Source organism: Agelaius phoeniceus, chromosome 5, assembly GCF_051311805.1.
Source record: "Agelaius phoeniceus isolate bAgePho1 chromosome 5, bAgePho1.hap1, whole genome shotgun sequence".
In the NCBI taxonomy this organism is placed as follows: domain Eukaryota; kingdom Metazoa; phylum Chordata; class Aves; order Passeriformes; family Icteridae; genus Agelaius; species Agelaius phoeniceus.
Window position 1 is genome coordinate 5,684,851 of NC_135269.1, and position 14,949 is coordinate 5,699,799.

General features: G+C 40.3%; 1 protein-coding gene across 13 annotated transcripts in view; it reads right to left on the reverse strand.

Moving 5' to 3' along the window:
- ERC1 (ELKS/RAB6-interacting/CAST family member 1) overlaps window positions 1-14,949 on the reverse strand; it is a 277,355-nt gene that overhangs the window by 13,346 nt on the left and 249,060 nt on the right. For 9 of the 13 annotated variants that reach the window (XM_077178195.1, XM_077178201.1, XM_077178199.1 and 6 more), the window contains one exon: window positions 5,021-5,209. In XM_077178195.1, coding sequence (XP_077034310.1) covers window positions 5,021-5,209 — 189 coding nt within the window. Of the gene's footprint in view, window positions 1-5,020; window positions 5,210-14,949 lie in introns of those variants that run through there. The other 4 variants (XM_077178203.1, XM_077178204.1, XM_077178202.1 and 1 more) reach the window with 1 other exon arrangement.

Sequence of the window (14,949 nt, forward strand, 5' to 3'; positions counted from 1 at the left end):
ACAGCAGGTTGTGACTGCTACAGTGAAGTGACATTATCACCTTTCTCCTTCCTCTGCTTTGGGCAGCTGAGCAGAAAAGGCATTCCTGAGTTCTTGGGAGAGGATTAGTAAGCAGGAATCCCTAGAAGGTCTGTGCTTTGGCTGAAGCTGGTGCACAGGGAAAGGGAAGAAAACCTTCCTGCACAACAAAGGCTCTTGGATGATCATTAAGATTTTCCAGAAGTGCCTTTCTCTGTAACTCACAGCAAAGCAGCCACAGGTGCAGCACTTGGTAGTGGGGTGAGACCAGCTCCCACAGCAGGTGACTTCTGAGAGAGCCTCTGGTGGAAATGTACCTGCCCAGCTCTCCCAGACTGCTGCTGATGCCCAGGTCACAATGGAAACGCTGCCGGAAACACCTCTGGAGGAGGAGAGATGGACTGTGCAGGGAACAAACAAACTGGTGCTTAAGGGTCAGCAGAAACTGGCAGGACCCCCAGCAGCCTGAGGAAGCCAGGACATGCTGGACATGGCTGGAAAGAGCCTCTGATGGCAGGGAGTCAGGGGGAAAAACGCCTCCTACTCCTAGGGTTAAGAAAATAATTTTAATTGTATAGATCTTCTGTTGGAAGAAATATTTTTTCCAAATATCAGTGTAGGACCTATTGAAAATAAGAAATTCTCTGTCATACAAGGTTCTGCACATTTACAGCTGGATTTGAGGTGCTAAGAAACATTGCTGATAGTCCTTAAGCTAGTAACAAACCTAATACTGCTGCCTACTTCTCATATCTGGTTGCTCTGGTTTTTCTGGCTCGTTTTCCTTTCTCACACTGCTGCCTCTCAACCCTAGTGCAGTGCACCACCTCTGACACACTAAAGTGAGGACTTTCAACAAATTCCACTCCATTCTTTTTCTACTCCATTTTTTTCTACTAAATTCTTTTTTTTTTGTACAGATAAGAGCAAAATAAAACCTAAACTATAAATAAAAGTGTGGACCATATAATTATGTTCTTAATGCCTTTTCCTTTCATAAAGGACTAAAATCCTACACTTATAGGCAGCTATCTGAAATGTGAAACAGAGCAGTCATTCTACAGAGCTCAAGGATATTAATGTAATGATACCTCTAGGACAAAGTGAAAGAAAATATGGTATTTAATAGAAATTGCTAGGATAATGCAATTATCTATAATGAATGAAAGGAATTTTTATTTCTGAGTGTCAAGACTTTGAACATTCCTCTTTCCTTCTGGTAACTTCGGGTTTTTAGTAAGAAAAGTCAAACAGGACATGAACTGGTTGAAGGATGACAGTTCCAGAAACAGTCTGAGTACTAGAGCAAAAAGAGCAGAGGCCTGCTCTTTGTGAATTTTCAGATATGCTTCTGTTGGCTTCCTGCAATTTCACTGCTTTCTCCAATTTTTTGAATCAAAATTCAGATTATTAGGGGACATTAGGTCAGAACTGACTCAAAGGGACATTTTCCACCACAGGAATAATTAAATGACATGGTTCTGAGTTCTATAGATCCTTTACTGTCCACAACTTAGTCTAATATATTATTTTAGATTAGGTTTTGAGACACCATATACTCATAAGTACTGGCTTCAATTCTTCATTACTAATGGACCAAAATTTTACTACAATAAGTCAGCCTACACAAGATCTTTGATAAAATGCCAACAAAGAATGATATAGTATCTTGGCCCCACAGCTTGATTACAATCAATCTTCCCCAGGGATATGGTCACAGCCCCAAGCCTGACAGAGTTCAAGAAGTGTTTGGATAATGCTCAGGCACCTGCTGTGATTCCTGGGAATGTCTTATGCAGTGATAAGGGCTGGATTCAATGATCCTTGTGGGTCCTTTCCAACTCAGCATATGCTGTAATCAGCTGAAGTCACTAAGGACTACCACTGAACTTAATGGTAGTGTTGAGACACTATTATGGATAAGAGGCACCAATTATCAGTCAAACTTTGAGACTACAAAATTATTTATGTGGCAACAAATTCCCCTTAGATCATGGTGTTGATGCTGGCAGATACTTTTCCAACAACTACTTGTACATTAGTCACTGTGGGTGCACTAGAAGAGTGAGAAGGTTAAATCTACTTCAAATACCCACTGTATCTACCAAAAGAAGCCACAGAAAACTCCTGCTTTTTGTACCTGAACCTCCCCAGCAGGGATGAAAGATCTACCAAGTACATTGGTTATGATGAAACATAGCAAACCAACCTTTGCCAACAGAAGTTGCTGCAGAGGGAAATAACAGCTCCAAAAGCAGCAGTATGAAAATGAATTCTTAAGTATTTATATAAAAAACTCAAAGCAACCAAACCAAACTAGGTAATCTCATTGGTGAGAAGTGGATACGTTGCCATCATGCTTAAATATTATTGGTGTTGGTTAAATGTATCCTCCCTAATCATGTTAGCACTTCTTAACATTCAAGGGGATTAATTTTTTCCCACTGAGGCTTGTAAAGCATTATCTACAGAAGATCATATTAGAAGGGACAGGAGTGAATTTAGTGCACTGGATTTGAGGTACTTTATAAAACTCATTAAAATTCCAAAGATGCAAAATGGGTATTCTGTGATGGGCTTCTGCAAATCTGGAGAACTGATTCCCACCCCCCATGGGAATACTTTAAGCACAAAGGAAACTCTGCAGCTAGAAACAGAAAAGCTCCATGGCTTAAATGAAAAGTCTGCTTTGTAAATTGAAATATATCATTAGTTTGTGTTTTGCAACTGAAGCTTCTTAAATACCATCTGAGTGAGTATGGGAAAGCAGAAGAGACAGCTACATTTTATTTTAGCTGACATTATTTATGCTTGGGAATTGTGAATGGAGAAGTAACTTTAAACAACTGTGGTGACAGCAGTGCAGAATTAAGACAATAATGTGAAAGGATAGAAAATTTTTTTCTCTTTCCAGAACAACTTAGGTAATTCCCTTTTCTCACAATTTCTCACACCGCTTTCTTTACTGTGTAACCCATAAATGTTGCTAATGGACTAGCAAAGTTTTAATGGGAAATATTATTTTTGGGCTTACTATTCAGAAGAACTTGACAAAGAAAGCTTCTCCTATTTTCTTTACCCACATCTCTTGATCAATAGCAAATACCACCTGTCCCCACAGATCCTGATTATATATGAAGAGCACCACAGCTGTAATTAATGAGGCAATTTATTTCAGTGATATCCAAACTTTGCCCATATCCTCTCTCATTTTCAGAGGTGCCTCCCATACATGCTACAGGTTTTGTCACCCACTGCTCCATCCCAATCTGACAGAAAAGGTGGTTCAAAATAATATGCCTCATGTTTTGATTTATACCATAGGAGCTGTAAGGCTTTAACAGAGGAGGATGGCATGCATAAAAATGAAGACATTTTAATCCTGCATCAGTGATTACAGAAGCCAGGAGGCTCTGAAGGGAAAAGGAATGTGTCATACCTATAGAGGTAAATGTAGATACTGAGGGAGGCACACAGCACATGCTGAATCAGTGACAGTATGAAGACAGGTACAGCAAGAGAGCATGACTGTTGTGTACCATCTTGGCCCTGTTACAGGAATATTAATCTCCAGAGGACTGCTCTTTTTGAATTTTCAGACATGCTTTTGTTGGTTTCCTGCAATTTCACTGCTCTCTCCAATTTTTGAATGAAAATTCAGTCTTGATTTGACAGTTCAAGGAAATTAGTTTTAAACAGAGGTGAAGTGTTCAAGACAGGCTCAATGTATTTCCCTGACCCACAAATCCCATTTTAACTGTATAGGCCTTACACTAGCTTGTGTGCACACTGGATAGAGTTTGGTATAAAACACATGAAAGTGAATAGTTAGAGTCTTGGCATTATATTCCAAGTTAAGTCAGGGTTAAAAAGACAAAACTTGTCACATTTAGTTCTGGTACAAGTTCCTTGCAGTAGTTTAATTACAAAAAAAAAAAAAAAAAAAAGGGCATTCAGTAATATAGGACTAGAACAGTAAAGTAAAGAAAATTGAAAAGAGAAATAGGAACGAGTCAGAAAAAAGGTTGTAAGGAATGGTGAATTACAGTCCAGAAACAAGAGATAAAAAACTGCCAATGAAGGGATTAAGGAAGGTAAGACATTATAAGAGCTGGGAGAAAGGAAGACTATTTCAGTAGATGACTTATAACTAGATTGACAGCCTCTTGTGGAGACATCATCTGACAAACTCTTATTAAACTCTTTCAGTTCCATATTCCAAAACTCCTGGAAATACACAGCTGGGTTCCTGAAGTCACTGTGTGTGTGTGCATATAAGCATGGGTGTATCACATCCAGCACACTGAGTCCAATCTTGATTCAATGCAATCCAAACTAGAGTTATCCAGTTCCCATAAAAAGTATCTGAAGAACCATTTCTCAATTTTTTACAAAAATATAGAGCTCAAGTGCATAAATGCCTATTGGGCACCCTTTGTTGTGACCTTCCACAAAAATACTGCTTCATTTTTTCTCAATGTCTTTGGGCACATATTCAAGGTAAGATAAGGTGGGTAAGCAGTAGAAATTACTGGCAGAATAGTCTGTAACAGCAGGTAAGAACACTGCATTCATTTATATAAAGAGACTAATAAAAATGTGTCAATTAAAATATATATGGTTTATATAATTAAATATTTAAGATCTTGATGACTTGATGACATTGAATTATAGAGAGCAGCTAAAATTTGTTAACAGTTAACATGTTAAAACATGGCAAAAGCGAATATCTTTTGGTATCTTGCAATTTGATTTCCCATGAGCGTGGAAATGCACGGCCCTGAGTACGGACAAAAGAGCATATGAAATTCCATAATGAATAATAATATAATAATAAATGGCAATGATTTAAAAAATCATTGACTCCTTTTTTCAGCTAAAGAGTTCACCTTCAGCTTTCACCACTCACAACACGGTTTCACCACGTTTTGGTGTGGCACATCAGTAAAGCCTCAAGCAGCAAGTTCAGGCCCTTGTTCAGAGCTGGAGCCCACAAACTCACCTGCTCCTGGGTCATCTTGTGCAGCTCCTTCTCCCAGGCTGCCTGGTCATCATCCAGGTGGTAGGAGGCAGGCGGGGTGAGCCCACGCAGGATCAGGGGGTCGCGCTCGTGGCACAGGGCTGTCAGATGGCCGATGTACAACTTCAACTTGCTGCGGTTCTGGTCAAGTTCTAAGAGGGGCTGAATTATCTGAAATAAGAGAGCAGAGACAGTGAGAACAGCCTGAGACCCCAGCAGTGATGAAGGCAAAGAGCAGCCTCTAAGTTACAATCTTGTCCAGTTTCACAATGGAAGAAGCCTGAACACTCTTTCCCTTGTGCTCCTGGTCCATAATGTACCAACCATCCAGAAAGAAACCAAGGACACTGGGGAGAGGGTGCAATGGTGACAGCTGTGTGATTGGACTGGGAAATAATAATGATGATATGGGTGAAAAATGAAACAGTATTAAACTGAATGCATTAACTCTACTGATTATCCAACAGTACTTCGGTTTAACTACTTAAAAAAAAAAATCTGATAAAAGGTGTCTGTCCACAGCTTGTCCAAAAGCAATGTCAATATAGATTTTTAGCTTGTTTTTCCAACAAACATTTCATTGTAAATTAAGTATGCAATAAACATGTTCTAAAGAGAATAGTTTCAAATTATGCCCAAACACAACAATTCTAAGATGATTGCATCTCTACTGTAGAAATTGGATAGAGATAGATCTTTACCAGAAAGTTAAAATTTTATCTTTTATAGTGCTTTAGATAGTTAAGGTATAGTCTTCTATAGTTTTGAAATGGCAATGACTTTTATTAAATAGGCCAGATTCTATACAACAAACTAAAAAACTGAAATCAAAGAACTTTAATAAAGTACTATTTTATTTCATTATACTTTACCCAATCTGAATATAATAATTGTTCCTCAATGCAATCCAAACTAGAGCTATCCAGTTCCCATAAAAAGTATCTGAAGAACCATTTCTCATTTTTTTATAAAGATACAGAGTTCAAGTGCATAAATGCCTACTGGGCACCCATTGCTGTGACCTTCCACAAGAATACTGCTTCATTTCTTCTCGATGTTTGTGGGCACATATTCAAAACTGCAGTAATGCAAACCTCTGAGGTTTCCAGCTGATGAAAAATTAGGGAAGAACTGGGCTCAGGGCCTCCTTTCCATAAAATGAGGTGCTGGGCAGGGAGAGCTGGGAAGCCTTGCCAAAGTCCCAGCAACTTCTGTTCATGTTCCCAGGCAGAGGCTGCACCTGCTGTTTGTTAGTGGGCTGGGGATATCTTTTCAATAGGACACCTCTGACCCTGCTAATGAATAAGGAGTGAGATAATCTCTGAGTCGACAAAACAGGGTGCTGGCATTACTTTCAACAAAGACTCTGGCTTCGACCCCTTTTAATAAGGCTGTCAGGGCTCACTTGTTTTGTTTCTAACGCTGTTTTACATGGATTAGTTGCTGTAGAGTGTGAGGATCTGAGAGGCATGGCTAAGCAGCTAACTAATGTCAGGCTCTGTGTCCTGCTGAACTCAGCAGCCCACACCAGCACATCAGGGTGCTGCCACACCCACAGGCAGCCACGGGAGAGGAGTCAGGCAGGAAACCTGCACAAGTGAGAGAGAGTGAGCTCATGTGCTTCAGTAAAAACCTGTGCAGCCTTGGGGCAACCTCTGTTTGCATATATAAACACACATGAGAAAATAATGCTTTGTTCTATCAGGATGGGATGAGTGGGCAAGGAGGTGGATGGACAACTGGCTGAAGGGCAGATCCCAGAGGGCTCCAGTTAGTGGTGCTGGCTCTAGCTGGAGGCTTGTCACTGGTGGTATTCTCTAAGGGTCAGTACTGGGCCCAGTGCTGTTTAACTTATTCACCAATGACTTGGATGAAGGGGAAGATGCCTCCTCAGCAAGTTCACTGATGACACAAAGCTGGCAGGAGTGGCCAATACCCCAGAGAGCTGTGTCCCTTCAGAGGGACCTTGACAGGTTGGAGAGATGGGCAGGGAAGAAGTGTTGGAAATTCCACAAAGGCGAGTGCAGGGTACTGCACCTGGGGAGGAACAACCCCATGTACCATCACAGGCTGGGGCTGACCTGCTGGGAACAAGCTGTCCGGGAGCTGGCAGTGTGTTCTTGTGGCCAAAAGTATCCTGGGGTGGATTAGGAAGAGCATTTACAGCAGGTCAAGGGAAGTGATCCTGCTCCTCTGCTCTGTTCTGCCCTGGTGAGGCCACATCTGGAGTGCTGTGTCCAGCTCTGGGCTCCTCAGGAGAAAAGGGACACAGAGCTCCTGGAGAGGAGCCAGTGAAGAGCAACAAAAATGGTGAGGGGACTGGAGCATCTCTCTTACAAGGACAGGCTCAGGGAGCTGGACCTGTTCAGCCTTGAGAAGACTGAGAGGACCTTACCAATGTCTGAGTATCTGAAGGGAGGGCGTCAGAAGATGGAACCAGGTTTTTGGTGGTGCCAGGCAATAGAACAAGAGTCCATGGGCACAATCTGATGCACAGAAGCTCCACCTGAACATGAGCAAGAACTTTCCTGTGCAGTGATCATGTACAGGAACAGATTGTCCAGAGAGGGTGTGGAGTCTCCCTCACTGGGGATATTCCGGCACTGTTTGGACACCCATGCTCTGGGATGGCCCTGCTTGAGCTGGGAGGTTGGACCTGATTACCCACTGTGGTCCCTTCCAGCCTGACCCAGTGATTCTGTGATTGCAAACTGATGTCACTCTGCTGTCCTATATACAGGGCAATAGCAAGGGATATTTTAATAGAATCAACACAGTTACATTTCACTTCCATCACCAAGCAAAACTGTCTTTAGCCCATTATATCCATCAGCTTTGGTTATTTACTGAGTTTGCACTACGTACCCCGATTTCATACAACATCTGTTACCAAGATTATGATCTGAAAGTGTATTGCCTGTGCAGGTGAAAACCAGTGATGCTTCTAATTTAACAGATGTTTTTTCTATCTTTCTTACTATTTGGTTTGCCCACAGAGGGTAAAATGATGGATTATCATATCTTAAGAAAATACTGTTCTATAAAAATGTAATAGTCAATAGTCAATATGGTAGTTATTGGACTGCCATAACTAGTCCAATCAATGTAGCTGCCTTGCATTCTTTTCAGATACCACAGTCTCTTCAATATCCATCAGATGTGCAGATTCCAGTCTGAAAAGAATCTGTCTGGATAACTTTCCTGGCTGTTCTTTGTGAACAGAAACCCTCCTTGATGAAGAGAAAGCAGAGTTATCTAGCAAGTAAGAATGGAAGATTTTCATCCAACAGTTGAATTTGACTCTCAGAGATAAATCCCCTTTCCAAGCACATTCCTCCTGCACCCTTCCCCCTTTTACCTCGAGCTGGAAAGAGGCCAAATGAGGCGTGTGAAAGTTCTTAACCAGCATCCCCCTAAAGCTGTTCACAGGGCAATCATTCCCCTCACTTGGGATCCATTAAAAGCTGCCAGTCAAGTAGGAAGTGCCCTTATATCTGTGTTCCTGCCCTATCTAATTTGAACTGGCCACTTAGCAAGAGGCACTGTGCTTCCCACACAGCAGAGCTGCCCCTGCCTTATCTCAAGAGGGTGTAAGAGCATTTGCTAAGTGGAAAAGCATGGCAGTGCTGGGTTCACAACCCACACCGTGTTCTCATGCTCAGCTCAGAGCTGCAGAGCTTTCTAGGAAAACAGTGGGTAAACAGAGCAAACCCAGGAATATCTTCTGAAGCAGCCCTCATTCATTAATTGCCCTGATAGGTTTAGGCCATCCTCATCAATGCATGGAATGAAGTCTGCTTAATGTACCCTCAACTTCAGAATATTGCTAATGGCCACCTAAGTTTGACAGCCTCTCACTAAAAAAGGCAATACAACTCTGAGGCAGAAATGTGAAATGCCTGACAAATCTGTCATGCAAACCCAAACCACCTCAACCAACTAATAAAGATACTTGTGAACGTAGTCCAAATTCAACTTGAGATTTCGTACATTTAAAAAAAAATCTTTGACTATGATAAATGTGAATCTAACTGTAGCTGTACAAGTCAGTGGGGCAAAAAAGCTTTAGAACGAAATGATACTGCTTCTTCAATGGTGGTCCTACTGTTGCTGGACAATGGGCAACTGAAATATGGGTAACTGAATTTCAAGTTTTATATGCTAGGTCTCTGCTTTTAAATATCTCTATATACACAGCAGTGTCTACTGGAAATAAGCAAAAAATACATAGGTGGTTATTTGGAAAAGAAAACCAGCAATGTCCACAGACATCTACAAAATAAAAGAGTTTAATCAATGTGCAATTCACCACAACCACCAGCTTTAAATTATGCCTTCTCCAGGCAGAAGGGTTAATGACCTGGTCACCTTTCTCCATGCTAACAATCCCTTTTTCTCTGAAGGAAGCAACCACTTTTCTTTTTCAGAACCAAATACTTTACTAATTTCAGAGCATACCTTCTAAATCTCTACTTTAAAACCTGCAGCTGCCATTTTGAAATAAAGTCTTACAGACACCCCTAAAAGCTGCCTGTTTTTGCAACTGCATCAGTCACCCTTGTAAAAGTTATCTCCTTACACAACTTGCCTTACTTATCAAGAACAATGTATCAATGTGGAGGTTGATCGTGGATCAACAGCAGTTATCTTTAAGAAAAAGGGAGAAAATAGCATTTTTTGATACAGCAAGGGCAATATAAAGTGCCATATATACATTTGGCACTGGCAGGACTGCTGTCATACCCCCCTATTAGCCTGAGTGCCTTGTTTGCACATTTCCACTACAGACCCCCAAAGGGCAGAGTGATGCTGGTAAGTGATCTTCATTTTGCAATCAAATAATTCAGTAATTTTTCTTAACTTACCCCTGAATCTCTAAATATCTGAGAAAAAACCCAAAACTCCATGGAAGTACAGCTACATCAAGAAGAAAATAAAATAGAACTGACAAGTAATCTCAGGGGTCAAAGTAAACAATGTGAGGTAAAAATGACAGTGCTTTTGTATTAAAAGTGTAGGTGGAATAAATCTGAAAGCTTCCAAGGAATTAAGCAATTTGAGAAATGATCAAGCTTGCCAGCCTGGTCTACACACCATGAGTGTTCATTGTAAATCCTGCACAGCACAAATAAAGAAGGAATTCTCAAAAAAATCCAAGCAGAAACCCAAAGCACCACCAAACACCTCCTCAAAACTTCAGATTGGACATAATAAATATGTTTGGAAACACGGTGCAGGTAGTCCTTTATCTCCTATCAACCACATCTGCCATGTGAGTGTGGAAAATTATTTTCAAACTTTGTTACACACAGCTGCAACTATGCTACCCAACAAAACCTACTTCCCAAACTACCACTGCACAGGAGAAGATGGGGCCAAGGATTGTGTAAGCACATATGTTTGTTAAAAAGCAATTATTTCAAAAGGACCTGACAAATCTCTGTATACCTCCCTGTATCTGGGTTTTATTATAGATATTGCCAGACAGGGATATTTTGCCTCTATAGCTAAGTATCTTATACTGGGAGATATGAAAATAAACTAAGATAGTGAGTGACACAGTCTGGAAGTATTTGCATGGAAAATTCAATTATCCATTCTTGCTCAGACCATTTGTGTTTGTTTGGCAACAAACACAAGGGTTCAACAATAATATTGTAACCACTGAATGCAATGGAGTTTTATGAGGCATGAATTTGGCTCAGAATGTGCAAAGCTTTCCCAAATTCAGAGCAATTTATCACTGATGTCTTCCCTTCATTATTTTAAATGGAAACAGAAGAAAGTTCTCAAAAAGACACATCTTGACCTCAGTTCAGTTCAGCTCAGTTCACAGATACACAGAGATATTTGGTTTCTTCAGAAGACCCCCACACAAAAGCTCAAGGACAGGCTCAGTATTCTTTAGATTTGTTTTAAAGACAAAAAAAAAAAAAAAAGGTTTAACTCTAACCTTCATAATTTTCTCCTCATAAACCAGAACTATGTACGTGAGGAGCTAAAAGAGATTCTGGCTATTTTGACAGAGCTGTCTTACTCAGTTCCTTTCTGACAGAATCAATTAGGAAATCATTTTTATATAGCAAATGATTTTTGAAATTTTTATACACCATGAACAAATCCCATGGATTAATGATTTCCAGAGTTCACCCTCTTCACCTTGGGAAAAATACAGACCAGGAAAAAAAAAAAAACAGAAAAAACAAACCAGGGAAAGGAGTTTTGTCATTAGCTCCCTCTGTTTAAATAAAATCCTTCCCCCATCATGTTGGTGAGGCAGAGAATTGCAGTGGGTTGGTAGGGTTCCTAAAGCACTCAAAAAGAGCGAGTAGTTCTAAAATATTTTTATACATAACAAATCCAGAAGTGCTTTCCATGACACTGGCAACTTTCACTTCTGTGGGCTGTGGAGCAAAGTTGGCAGGGAACCACGAGAGGAACAGCAGGGACTGCTGGAGATCAGAACTGAAATCCTCATGTGAGGGGCCTGTAACTGGACCAAGGGGAAAATGAACTTTCAGCAGTGAGATAGCTCAGCAGAGCTGAAGGGAGTGTTTGCACACAGCTTGAATTTTACCTGTTTTCTCATTCCCTTCCTTTCAAAAGCAAGGGCGTTCACTCAATCTCTTACCCCTAAATAAACTCATTGCACTGTGCATAGCTCACACCTCTTTATTATTGAAATCTCCTTCATTTGAGCACTTCAGCCCTGTAAGTTGTATTAGTTACCAGGTTAAATTTTTGAATAATAAATTAAATTATAGAAAGCTGTGAAACTGGGTAGTCAGACTGATGATACTAACAATTATAATAAAAGAAAAAAAAAGTAATCCCACAGTAAGCAAAAATAGTTTAACAACTGTTTGCATCTTGTACGTGCCACTGTGGATTTAAACAGCATTCTCCTGACCAAAGGAGTTTTGTAGGTGTAACTAGGCAAGTTTTGATTTCACAGAATCAGATTTTATGATTCTGTGAAATCAATCTGATTTATTTTGACAGAGTCAGATTTTATGCTGATTCCTTACTTACAAAAATACAGCAGCTTGAGAATAAGCAAGAACAACCTGCTTCTGTTTTTAATGCGTTCAAGCTTTCCAACACTTGTTGTCCACACAAGAGTGAAGCAGAAAGCACCCACATTTCTTGCTGGGCTGTATTTTGTCTATTCCTTCTCCCTGTTACAAGGGATAAAGGGAAACAGTGTCTCACACTCCTCTGAAAGCAGAGCAGGGCAGCAGGGCACTGGGAGAGGGTGTCCAAGGCAATGCTGATGGGTCAGGGCTGTGCTCTGCTCTCTGTCCCACTGCTAATGCAAACCAGAAGGCATTTCCTAAGTAGTCTACCAGAGAACACAATCAGGGCTTTTCCTGTTCAGATGAACTATAACCCCCCTGTCTGCAGGTGACAGGAATCTTGGTCTTGTCCTTCTCTAACTCTGGCTCTTCATTCTGCTCTTGCAGCTGCTGAAAGACACTTTCAAAGCAAAGACTTGTGAAGGTTTATTTGTCTTTAGGAAGTGTTTTTGGAGTTGCTTGCTCTACATTCAAACACAAAATGAATAAATACACCTATATTCTATGTATATACAGTAGTTCTTAGCTAAAAGTTACTTTAACAGTCAGATGTAGTTGGAGAGCCCATAGTGAGCCTACTGTGAGATGGAACTGTAAATCCTGACATGTCCATCAGTCATTATGAACTTCAACAGCCAGGAAAACGCAGTGTCTAGATTGCCTACATGCCCTTACAGTTTTTATTTTCGTTTCCATTCTCTGGAGCTTATTTTCATAGTTAATATACTGGAAAGCAGGTTTGGGCTTGATTCTTTTTTCAACAATGTCCATCTCTCCTCTCCCTCAGTTTCTTTCCTCCTAAATGACAACTAAAAGGGTCTGGCTGCAGCTGCTGGTCCTGCGTCTCTGAGTGTCCTGTCTAGGAGTGCCAGAGCTCAGAATCACTGGGAGATAGTAGAGACTATCACACAAACTGCAAGGAACAGCTCTCCTGAAGTGGCCAGAAACAATGTCTGAGTGCAGAATTCCTACTTGCTACAAAGACCAAGCCACTAGGAGAAGATTATGTTCAGCTGCAAATCAAAAGAGAAAATAAGACACAGACCTGGCATAATCTCATCTGGCAGAAATGAATGATGGCCTTTTTTGCAATTGTTTTGCTGAAAAGCACAAATCTCTACAAAAAGAAGCCAGCCATCTGTTTTGAATGTTTTAGACTGCAAGTATCTACTTGTGTTCTTCTTTGATCTGTAAGAATAATAGGAAGACAGTGATACAGTCCAGTTGCACCTCTGTTGTGAGTGTTTAATTCATCCCAGAGCTGCAGATTACAAAATTCCATCTGGAAAACTTAGTTTTATCATTCCGGGATCAGAAAGAAGATGAACAGTGTATCAAGATCAGTTCTTTTGTGTTCATAGATATAACATTCTTGGACAGAGAATACATTCTTCTAACAGAAATTAGTTATTAACAGCAAAATAATTGGTTTAAAAAAAAAAAAAGCTAGCAGAGGAACTGTTCTCTAAAAGAAGAAAAGGACCAGGAGTGGAAGCTGACTTTGTCTCAAGGAAAGCATTCTTCTCTAACCCTCCTAAGGATAAATTAGTTACATCATCTTATTTGAGTGCATCACATTAGGGTTCTTACTAAAAGGCTGCCCATCCAAAAAGGGGGAGTGAAGAACCCTGATTGTCACCAATAGAAACAAACAAATCCAACCTCTCTCTCTCTCTGTAAGGACATGTTTAAGCAATGCAAGATTATCTCGTGGAGCTGCCTTCAAATTCTGCACAGGGTATGTCTCCAAGGCAAGCACAAGACACTTTCACAATGCTTTTAGAGACCTGGATGAAGAATTGTAATAATACCATTATTATACCACACAATTAGTTTGCAGATTTTTAGAGAGGGGAAGAAATGGCTCTTCAGAAGAGAAGAGATGACACTAAAGAACAAGAAACAGTGGTCTAAAGAGCTTTGTCCAGCATGCTGGAATGCAGCTCCTTGAAAATATGGGTTATTTTCCCTTTTCTTGGGAAGGAAGAGGATCTTGGAAAAAAGCAAGATGCAGTAAAAGAGTCAATTACCAATCTAACACAATTTCAGGAACAATTTCAAAATGAGGTATTAGAATCACCATCCTATCACTTTAACAAGACAATTTCCAAATATCACACAGTAATAATACCTAGCACTTTTCCCAAGCAGAACTTGCACTTTTACAAAAACTTCAGCTCATTTTACAATTAGAGAATTTGAGACAGGGAGAAAGAGAACAAGTGAGTGGTTGGAGATGATGCCAGGAAAGAATTTATCTTCTGAATCGTGGTCTAGCACTGTGCCCAGTAAATTACAATGTAATATGAGTCAGGCATGAAGGCCTGGTGGTTTTGACCATTTTGCATGATCTAACAATTAAAGAGACCAGATTGAAAATAAATCTAGTCAAAAGGCTTATGAGGTCACAGTGTAGTGAGTGACAATACTGAGAACCTCAAAAGTGTGACAGCAGGACAAGCAGTTCTGTACAAAATGTGGATTGTGGAGAGAAGATCACATTTATGTAGTGAACTAATGCCCTGTGTAATTTAAATATGGGACTCACCATGAAAAACTATTTACTTCACTAAAAGAAATCAGCATCAAATAATGTAGAAAAAAATTTCAACGTTCCCCTCAAACTTCCCAAAGTATAGACACTTTTAGTGTTGTAGTGATCCCAATGAAAACTTCCTGTAGGGTTTGTCTGCTCTGGCAAAGATTACATTAGGCCTTGAGATGAGCCAAGTATTTTCCTGTAATGACTTACCCCCTCTTTCCACCACAGACATCACCTCTAAATCTGAAGTGATAAATTTTGTGAGTTCCTTCAGTACTCAAGTCATAATACTC